General features: G+C 40.1%; 1 protein-coding gene across 23 annotated transcripts in view; it reads left to right on the top strand.

Moving 5' to 3' along the window:
* Window positions 1-5,502: 5,502 nt before the first annotated feature.
* Window positions 5,503-11,818, top strand: part of LOC135500104 (PDF receptor-like) — a 91,466-nt gene continuing 85,150 nt past the window's right edge. For 6 of the 23 annotated variants that reach the window (XR_010449398.1, XR_010449397.1, XM_064791288.1 and 3 more), the window contains exon 1: window positions 5,506-5,928. Coding sequence is in view for 19 of the 23 variants with exons in the window: in XM_064791288.1 (XP_064647358.1) it covers window positions 5,758-5,928 (171 nt within the window). In the remaining 4 variants the exon portion in view is untranslated. Of the gene's footprint in view, window positions 5,929-11,818 lie in introns of all 23 variants that reach the window. The other 17 variants (XR_010449399.1, XM_064791286.1, XM_064791295.1 and 14 more) reach the window with 5 other exon arrangements.

Genomic DNA, 11,818 nt, shown 5'->3' with positions numbered 1-11,818 from the left:
TTTCTAAATGTCAAATTAAGATAGCCTACATATATTCGATTTTTTTGACATAATCTAATTACAATGTTATTTAGTAATTTGGAACAAGATGCATTTATTACTTCAAACCTAATGATACATGTACGAAACAACAAAAAAATGTAACGCGAGCTTATGAATTGGTATCAAATAAATATGAGGCACAAATATCTCTAGTCGAGTGAACGTTATTGGAAAAAGTTAAAAAGATTGTTGTTAGTAGCGTAAGAATAGGAGGATAGCTTGGATGGTCAATCTTTCATTACAGGTCTACAGGATCGGAGTGGTCACAAATGTAATAATCGAACCTGGAAAAATCATTTTCTTTGAGTTTGATATGAAGTTTGCAGTTGTCTGAAGTCAGGCACTGTCAATACCTCTAGAACATCAGTTTGACAAAACCAAATATATGCACAAATGTGTCTCTAGAGAACTGTGTTCATATCTATGTGATAAATGCCATGCTGTTTCCACAGATCCAATAAAGACATTATGAAATAATTGGTTCACTATTTCCTTTCTTTGTCTTTTTCAGGTAAGAATCGTCGTCGTAAGAAATGTCGTTCTTGAACTGCGAGAAGTCGTGTCAATAGAACAGGATAACAGGTAAGTCAGTTTAAACAGGTAAGTTGATTAAAACAGGTAAGTGTGTTACAAGCATTCCTTTTTATCACCATAAATGATGGATGTGTATGTTTAAGATAATGTCTCTGAAAAATAGAGCTATACATGAACTCGAAGCGGATTGATCTGCAAAACCAATTCGAGATAATACTCACAAAGCGTGGATATAAAAGTGTAGCCTGTTATCATGAGTTTTTAAGACTGCAACTAGAAAATATCCTTTGAAAAACATTGGCTGATCAGTCTTCTTCATGCATCTGTGATTTACTTTACGAATCGTGGAGTAGCAGATTAAAGAGGCGGCCGATGTTGACAGTCACACGACTGCACAGGAGTCTGATTACCAAAAATTATGAATAATATTCACAACAGCATCAAATATCGACTGCAGTACCGTAGCGCCCCTGCCACAGAGGATGTTAAAATGTGATGAAAATTCAGTTATTATTATAAATCTCACACTACTACAGTCTAAAAATATATCAGTAATCACGCAGTCGGGTCTGGTCAAAATGACCGACAAGACCAGACCCGACCCAATCGATTATTCTAGCGCATGAAAAATAGTTGTTTATACAAATAGCCTGTCTTGTCTTGTAGATGCTCATCTTTGCCGTATGTAGTCAACGTACGTACTGGATAGGGTTGGTGTTAGCGTTAGTTCGCAGGTGGCAACACAGTATGTTGCGTTCTGCTTCCGTAAAGTTGAGATCGCCTATATTCAACGCCTATCGCTCATCTCAAGACTCCTGCCTATAGCCACCTGCTGAGATTAAGAACAGTGTTAGTCAGTCAAAAGAGGTCAACAATACTGCAAAGCAGGGTCAGAACTATTTTATTTGACGAACAACACTCAGGACGGCAGCAAACACAGGGTGAAAACTGTGTTATTTTACAAAAAAAAAAGGGTGAGGACTATTTCTTCTAACGAAACGCTCCACACAAAAGGGAACTTCGGGAAAACTGACAAACTGTGTTTGTCAGCCAAAACACCAGCATACCGGTAGAATATAAACATCTTCTCATTCTTCCGTCATAACAATAAGGTGTTTAGTGCTTTCGCACAAAGATACGGAAATGTGTTCAGGTTACATGCTGTCACTTAGGGAAGCAACAATTGCTGTTATAATGGATGTTCTGATTGGTCGAGGCTGCCCAATTATGCTTTGTCAATTCCGGAAACACATTACACTGCTGGATGCCTTTTTATATAAAAACCGGAAAGATGAAATGTTAATGATTGAGTTTGTGAGTTTGAGAACTAAGTTGACGAAGTCTGATGCGACAAATTGAGTAGCGCAATGCCATGCTTAAAACCATACCAATTGACAATAATTGATGAAATGTTCCTATATCTATAAATCTAACGACTGTTACGTAAACGGGTTTCTCCTTGCTGCTAATATGCATTAATGGAACCCACCGTCATTGAATCTTTGATGGAATGTCTATCAATGGATCTGCCATAGACACTATACTAACCCATCATATCATAGAAGCTATGATGGGATCCGTGTGTAAAACGTGGTTTGTGATAATCATCATAGGACCATCCATAGGCCCATCAATGAACCATAGGACCATCCATGAGCCCATCAATGAACCATATAACCATCCATAGCCATAGGCCCATCAATGAACCATAGGACCATCCATGGGCCCATCAATGAACCATAGAACCATCCATAGCCATAGGCCCATCAATGAACCATAGGACCATCCATGAGCCCATCAATGAACCATATAACCATCCATAGCCATAGGCCCATCAATGAACCATAGGACCATCCATGGGCCCATCAATGAACCATATAACCATCCATAGCCATAGGCCCATCAATGAACCATAGGACCATCCATAGGCTCATCAATGAACCATATAACCATCCATAGCCATAGGCCCATCAATGAACCATAGGACCATCCATGGGCTCATCAATGAACCATATAACCATCCATAGCCATAGGCCCATCAATGAACCATAGGACCATCCATGGGCCCATCAATGAACCATATAACCATCCATAGCCATAGGCCCATCAATGAACCATAGGACCATCCATGAGCCCATCAATAAACCATATAACCATCCATAGCCATAGGCCCATCAATGAACCATAGGACCATCCATGGGCCCATCAATGAACCATATAACCATCCATAGCCATAGGCCCATCAATGAACCATATAACCATCCATAGCCATAGGCCCATCAATGAACCATAGGACCATCCATGAGCCCATCAATGAACCATATAACCATCCATAGCCATAGGCCCATCAATGAACCATAGGACCATCCATAGGCCCATCAATGAACCATATAACCATCCATAGCTATAGGCCCATCAATGAACCATAGGACCATCCATGGGCCCATCAATGAACCATATAACCATCCATAGCCATAGGCCCATCAATGAACCATAGGACCATCCATGGGCCCATCAATGAACCATATAACCATCCATAGCCATAGGCCCATCAATGAACCATAGGACCATCCATGAGCCCATCAATGAACCATATAACCATCCATAGCCATAGGCCCATCAATGAACCATAGGACCATCCATAGGCCCATCAATGAACCATATAACCATCCATAGGCCCATCAATGAATCATATAACCATCCATAGGCCCAGCAATGAACCATATAACCATCCATAGCCATAGGCCCATCAATGAATCATAGGACCATCCATAGGCCCAGCAATGAATCCATGATGATAAATAACCTTGGCCGGTATAAGAAGAGCTGATTCAGTTGCTTCCAAGCCTAAGACTACTGCCTATTCAAATACCTGGTTCACCTGTGCGAGTAGTTTGATCTCCCCATTAGTGTCTATTTTCCAGTCCCATTTCCACATCATCGATCAGTGATACTAATCATTACAACATGAGAAATGTCATGCTATGTTTTCCTTGTTGACACATATCGATCCGTGATCTCTATCTAAGCGTATCATTAGCGTTCTTGTAAGACATCTATAGCCGATCAATGTTACACGTAGTAACGGATACAATCATACTCTTAAGAGCGCAGTACATCAATCTATCTAGTGATTATATTTGATGAAACAAAAGATGACGATCGACGGATCGTCATGAGTGCCCATACTAAAGAGATGGGGACTCGCTGGAGTTGAAAGGATTGCTTAGGCTAAGCTCAGCCGGTTGCAACTTCGACTATAATTTAAAGTTAGAGATTGAGCCTTTAGCCTAGTTCTGACAAATCGAAAATTTGTCCGTATGTGATTTCTCGTTTTGACACAATCAATAAAGACGCTCAAAAACATGATACAGTCAATAACAGGTGAATTGTTCTCAACTACATGGAAAGAAGCTGTGATTTGTTACTGTTCGATCGGTAGCTGATAGCTGGTATGACTAAATACAGCAACATTCACTGTGAATTGAGGCCTCGGGACACGCTGTATCTACCGGTATCGTGAAACATAATATGTTAGTCAAATATAACAGTAACACAATGAGGAATGAGAAACGTCAACGCTTTTCCGATGTTCAGTTCGATATCATCGATCCCTCAGAGTTGATGAACATGGCGTTCAGAGAAGGAATTTATTGGATTGTGATGGCGAAGACATCAGTTAGCGCTAGTCATTTGTCATACATTCAAACATGTAGTTTGAGAATTACCAGTGAATGGGACATCAGAAGGAATATTTACGATAGGCTACCAACCACCTGTGTGACGTTAACTTGCCGTGGCATTGGCCCCCCGGCACAAGTGATTACAGACATTGAGCCTCTTCTGGTACATTGAGTCGTGTTGTTATATCTTTCATGAAGATTTTGAATCTAAGTTTAAATTGGTAACTACCGAGAGAGTATTGTAATGCAGAAAAGAGCAAAGAGGTATCCAAATGTCCCGGGAATGACGTCAACAACACGAGATCTCCGTGAATGCGACGGCTAATAACTGTCGTCAGTCTGAGAGCAAAAAGCAGAGAGGATTCGTGATGCGCTTTTGGTTTTACCAATCGCCGTCAAACGGCGGGACGTGTCCCCACATGGATTTAAAGAGATTCCCTGGAATTGAAACTGAAAGCGCATAGATTAGATTCAATTCGTACGAGAAGTTATTTGAAGTACATGTAACGTATAGGTTGCGATTCCCTTCAAATATGATGCAAATTAAATTGCATTAGGCAAGCACTGGCATAAGAGTAATTACCTTCAGATACGTCTCAGCGATGTCTCGTCGGACGTGGTATGGTTGACATAGGCGGGTAAATGGATAATGGTATTCAATCGACACTGTCTTACTCTAGCACTTTGAATTCATCCTCTGACAGGAGCCTGGGAGACTAACATTTGAAAACCATCATTGCTGCAGGCAGATTACGAGGATAAATCGTGTTTGTCGCAAGGAGACTTTGATTGTTTTTGATAAGGTCATGCAATCGACGCTTGTCGCTGTGGTATTACTGCTGAAAAGTTGGTAACTGAATAGTAGATTTGAAACTACCAGGGCCTAGTTGAAGCGGCATCTCAAGTTTGGAACATAACTCTACGCTTTGAACTCGGTGCATTATTATTCATATCGGAATATCATGCGAGGATTAATTTTCAGGTGGTGACTTCTGAAAGCGGATTCGAGGTTATTGGAAGTTAGAGTCTATTGGAAGATTTAAGGACGGATGATTTAGTGTTGCTCCGTGTAACAGTGTTTTCTCGTTTGGATTAGGACTTGTAAATAGTCGGATATGGATTGTTGACAAACGTTGTGAATTTGTCTTCGAGTTACTGGTACTGGCGGAGGTGTTTGGATAGCACCTTTGTATTTCTTCGATCATACAATTCAAGTAAAATCATACAAGTGAAATATCTTTGATTGCGTGGAACATCCTGGAAACCAATCGTTCCAATTAGTGTTGTGATAACTGATCCTCTGACTCTGTGTGATAATTGTTAACTTTAACTGATACTTTGATGTATTGCATCAAATAATACTTATACCCATACTTTAGACCATCGACTTTTCTTGCGAAGTCCAAAGGAGTCAAAAGGGCTAATCGAAGTGGACATCGCTCACCCGAAGTTTTCGAAGGATTTGGGATTGTGATATTTTTCAGTTGATAGACTAGACATGGAATTGCCTCTTGGACGAACTTTGCGGGTCGGTTTTGTTGTTGTTTTATTAGTGTCAGGCATGGATTCTCAGCGGATAAGACCCTGGAAGCGCCACAGCGGGAAACGGATAATTCTGCACCCCCATGGGTTCTATAGGACGTCCGAGCATAAGACAGTGAGAAAGCAGGTAGGAAGGTATTGTCTTCTCATGTCTATAAAATATCATCATGGGGATGCGTTGTGAGTTAATCAAAGAGTTAATACCAGGAGACCTATCACGAACAGCACAGATTCCCAGCCTTGAATGACTGATTCCACTTAAGCGCGGAACATGCACCAAAAAGTAATCGCCACCACCATCCTGATTAAAGAACTAATTATTCATGAGCTAGACCCATTTTGTTCTAATTTCTCTCGTTCCGCAGTCTCATATTTCTGTTTAATTACACTCGCTTTATCTGCTCTGACGCTGAAAATACCCAGGGGTAAAATATTCTAAACGAATCTGTGGGAAACAATCCAAATGGCGACGAGTATACTATTCCCTCTAATTTGCTCTGAAAACTTCAAGTGTCTTTTTTCCTGCCGTTCAAATATAAAAGTAAATATTGTCGGCTGTGGAGACGGTACCAGCTGCATACGAGTATACAGGGAAATGGGTGGGGTCTTTTGCAAGTCCCTGCGTATAAAACACCAGGGAGACGGAATCTTGTTTCATGTCGTGTTATTCAAAGGCGCAACCCAAATCCATCCAGACTACCTAGGGGGTGAATGTCCGTAGCCAAGTTCATGTCAGTTCCATTGGCTGCTCATGCCATATTTACCTCGTCGCCTCATCGCTTTGACAAAAAGCCTGTCATCTTTGAGAGAACTATAAAAGACTACATAAAGTCTTAGAAAATCATTTTTGGTAAGTTCTGGAAGTTTGCTTGGTCGGATTATAATGTGCGCCAAGTACAAAAATGATGTATTATCTAAATGAAACCAAACTTAAAGTAGACTGTAACTTGTTGACTTGTTCGCAGGATTTCAGTGCAACCCAAGTTATTGAAATTTTTCTTGAGGCAACTAAACGAAGTTCGTGCTGAGTCAAAATGTCAACATCTCTTTGATATTCACAAAGCTAGGGGCCTAGAGGATGCGTCAGGTTTCCGACACATTTCTAACCAGGCACGCCACGCCGCAGCGGGACCCCGCAATAAATGATCACAGACCGGCTCAGTCCGTCGCCAAGTTAACGAAGAGGCTTTCTTCCGGCAATGAATCAGCTTGAAGGAGCTCAAAGACGTGATAGTTTTATCGAGCGCATCATAAACTGACGCCCGTCATAAGACTTTAATGAAATGTCAACGGTTGTCCTTCATGTATGTTGCATCGATATCACATACGGATGATTTTGCCAATTTGCGAGCAAAATACACAACTCTGCTGGTCGGCTTTATGATGTTTGCACTAGAAGCTTGGCTGACCACTTCTCGACATTCTCCGTGCGATTCCCTTTGGCTATCAGCTGATGGAAGATAGAGTGAATACGAACTTTTTGATCGCGTTTACCTGGGCGCTGTGAAAATATCAAAATGACACATGGTAAAATGCCTTTTGGAAAGGTCAGGCCTCCGGGACAGACCATTCTTGTTGCGTTATAAACAGTAAGAAGTCTCACCCACCAACTTATACTAATCATCGAAGCACCCGCATAAAAAACCCGAACATATTTCAATTAAGGTCGAAGATCAAACACTGATAAACTTTGCCAATATCTGGCATAGGCCCTCCATCAAAGTGGCAACCACACAAAAATTCTCAAAGTATTCAACATGGCGATCTCTAATAAATCTAAAAAATCTCCACTTACCATGAAAGCCTTGGTGGTCCAACGGTTAGAATGCTGGACTTACGATTTAGTAGTCACGGGTTCGACTCCCCTGTACTCACTACATTTTCCTTTTTTCTCTTCATTTTGTTGTTATTTATTCATTCAAGTATTATATTATCATTTTTTTGTTATTATTGATATCAGTATCCTTTATCATTATCATCAAAGCAGCCGCATAAAAAACCCGAACACATTTCCATAAAATTCGAAGATCAATATCCGCTCAAGACGCCGGAGCTATTTATTTCCGTTTTCTCCGTTGAGATGATGTTTACAGTGAGGGGTTGAATTATTTATAATAGGTATACGAACATAACGCAAGGCTAGTTTCTGCTACATGATCAGGCGGAAGCTATTTCTTGCTTTCTGGAACTAGCACACCAAAAGTAAATCAAGTCCTTTTCAATTTCGTTTGTGATGTTGAGTTGCATATATCTGCCTAGGAACCGATTTTCTTTCGTCGTGATTGCCAGCTATCTTTTTTCATATTTTGCAAATGATGTTCCCAAAGTCTGGCATCTATTTATTCATGTGTTATATTGTTATTATTATTACATCGATGGAGAAGACATTAATCTTGTCTTTAGCCACAACGTAGTTTCAAACTAGTGGACTAGTCTTCCGCTTGGAAGCAGGGTAGGCCCTAGGTCCCAGCTTCCAGCCAGGAAGGGCGACAGCATTGTATCTCTCATTTTTCCTACATACATTAAAAGATTCGCCTTCCATCGTAAGATGCATTAATCATTACTTAGTATTAGGCCAACCGCTGGTGACCTAGCATCGTTACTGAGTTGGTGTCATTCTCATTTTCACTTTCTCTAGCTGCTCAATAATGTTGTCCCTAACATATATTGCAATTCCATCAGTACTCACACATAATGCATCATCTCACTTTTTATTTTTCAGAAAAGAAGACTGTCTCTCGGGCAGCTGGTCCTAAAACCGGCGGTGACCCCAATTGAATCCATCCTAACAATAACAATAACATTTTCAGTTCTTTCACATTTTGCACTTTTTCATTGGTGGCTTCTTGCCACTGCCCTGATATGATCAGATCAGGGATCTGCAGTCTTTCATTTTCTAACCGAACTAACTTCTTTTGTATTTACTAACTCAGCTTGTATTAATTCTACTCCGCAGAACCTGAGTTCATATCTTTTTACCGTTTTCTCATTTCCTTCTTCAAATAAAGTTTCGAAAATATTTGAAAGTTTTTGAACAGTTTATTTCTAGACTAATGGCCGAGCTCATATTTAGCTACTGGTACCAATGGCATGAATCATTTCGAATTACACTAGAAAAACATCGCCTACATGGTAATCGAATTTCAGTTTCTGTGATGTTGAATTTGAGATAAAAATACCCTATACTTGAAATCTTAATTTTAGATTATTTACTGGTAAGTTTTTTATGTGTATATTGATCTTCCCCGAGAGTAATCTTGTCATGAAAGAGATGACCTCATCACATTCCAACTAAAGTTATCCGATGCAAAACAAGCTTTCGATACGTGTAATGCTAGGACAGACAATGAATGATACGGACAAAGCATTTACGAATGGACTTATGGTCCATCCAAAAACTCTTGTCTATTTTGTTATTTGTAGGGGACTTGCATTCCCGGGGTCTTTAAAGTCTGTAAGACAAGCCTCAAATAGATCACTTGTTCTCAGGATCTTCTCACTTTATCTGATAATGGCAAATAACAATAAACCATAAAACGTATATGAATATAGGGACCTTTTATAGTCCGACACCTGCTAATGGATGCAACTCTTAGAATTATACTGAATAAAGGGCGCCTAGGCGACGCTCGAAAACTATCATAAGCCTTAGGATGAGTTGACTCTGACGTGTTATTGGTCCCATTGGTTTTAGCTGTATTACCAGTAAACCATGTCTGTGTATCAATTACTTTGTGGCATGTGTAGGAAAGATGTGCATGTTTTCTCGTTATTGCTTAGGTGCCAGCTTGGTTATGCGATAAAGCTATGTTCCTTTGTGTAGCGTATATTAAATGTGACTAGGAGAAGGAAAGATACAATGGTCTGGATCGCCAAAGATAAATTTAGCTCCATCGCAATGATGTCACGTTTATTCAAAATGATAACTGTGTTAGCGTTAGAGTGGCACACTCTTAGAAAAAGGGGTTTTTGAGCTCATGAAATATCTGGGTTTTTTTCTGTGAATACAAATAGGTAGAGTCTCTTCAGCGAACTCAAAAACCTATGGAGCTTGATTTCATTTCACCAAAACGAACCTTAACAGAGTTGGTGTTGGCGGAAAAACTTTAGGGATTAACATACTATCATATTGTCAAAGGTAGGACCTTGGCATTTACCATCAACTGCCCTACCACACATTATAGATTAAACTGTAGTGAAATGAAAACCTGACTTGGTAACGCGATACTGTAATCTAAATTCATCTCAGGGATTGCCGTTTACCTGGCATCTCACTTAGCATTATTGAATAGACATTCTTGAAATTGTCTCCGATTTCTCGGCGTATATTTCATGAAAGCAGGTTGAGAATAGAATTATTTTATGATACGGTTTCGCAGAATCGGTTAAAATTAAAGTGTTGTTAGTAGGCTCAGTGCACTTGTATTTGTGAAGTAAATCCATTGCGAACGTACTTAGATATGACCGGCGTAATCACAATGCCAGGCCACTCCCATTCCGTTCCCTCTCCATCACGCCATCCCCACTTTCAGCCTTACCATATTGAATTGAGACAAATATCTCTTTGTCAACATAGGAATGCAACGGGTCAAATGCAAACGCTTTAATATTCCTCTTTTGTGTTTGTTTGTAGGATTGTTAGCGAAAGTGACTCTAGCCTTACACACGATCGCATCACAGAATATGATAGCTATGATACCAGTCACTTCAATAAGCAACTAGGATTTTGCCCAGTAGGCCTACTGTCGAACGTTTCACGATGAAACAGAATTATATTTGTGAATAATGAGAGGTGAACATGGCAGATTGGAAACAGCAGCATTGGTTATATTTTTTTCCTGATATTCAGATTGTTTGAGAGAACATCAACAACCCGCCGAGTTTGCGGCCTAAACAACTCTGAGTATGAATCCAGACACACACGCAACATACGTTACATGTACCATGCAACGATGGGTTGAATCCTGGTAATTTTATATGACAGGACAACCTTGTGGTGTCAGACAGCCAACATTATTGAAGTATGCGTGTGACAAGACACACCAGTCTCTTCAAACATTAGACAATTTCGGTATTGCCCACGGTGTCATTAAATCCCCGGGGTTCCATCACGCTCATAGTGTAAGGGACTGGTTTACAATCGCTAGCCTGGTGTCTGATGGGTTGTTAATAGCCCGAGTGCATGTGTCGCTCAGCAGGTGTTACAGGATGGTTGCTGGCAAATGATAACGGTAGCCAAACCACCTCAGAGTTAGCCTTCGCCTTTTCGACAAAATTCTTCTTTCTGTACCATAAACAATCTCAAACCCTGGATGGTCTGGAGGTGAACCACTTAAGGCGAGTCTTGCTAACAGTATCGGTTTTCACAAAAGGTACAACTATCACAAAGTGAATAATATTGTATGATATCTGGCATAATATCTAAGTCCAATTCTTTCGTCTTCTTCTTAATCCGGTTCATATGATATTACTTAAGATGAAAACTGATTTCGTCTTATTTGAACTTTCAAAATTCGAATGATCCACAGATCCGCGGCAGTATTCCACCTTTATACCTCTGATCGAGACCCAGGGCTCTTAGTGTTTAAATAGTGAAGTTAAAGTTTAGTATTTCTTGTCAGCATTTGAAGTCAAATATCAAATCTAAAATCACAGCGTTTGTTATTCTGCGTTATTTGATCAGTGAGAAGTGAAGGTCGGGTTTTATTGGAAGATATTTCGTTATTGGTTTGGAACGTGATTTCACTGAGCTTTACATCAAACTTGCTGGCTTGTGAAACCGTCAGTGAGGCTAATCGGTTTTGAGGATTTTGTTTCTGCTTCTGTCAAAACAATATCAAAACAATTAGTTAGTCAGGACCAACGACTGACTCACCGTATGATATTGATCTATTATAAACTTGAGGTATATTTTGCTTTAAATCCGAAAACTATCGCTTAACGTTAGGCTAGGACTATTAAAGCTGGTGGATGCCCGAATACATCGCAGGTGCGGGTCTTTGCACCAGCTTCACGAG

The sequence above is a fragment of the Lineus longissimus genome, chromosome 16, assembly GCF_910592395.1.
Source record: "Lineus longissimus chromosome 16, tnLinLong1.2, whole genome shotgun sequence".
NCBI lineage: Eukaryota > Metazoa > Nemertea > Pilidiophora > Heteronemertea > Lineidae > Lineus > Lineus longissimus.
This window is presented reverse-complemented; position numbering and strand designations above follow the sequence as displayed.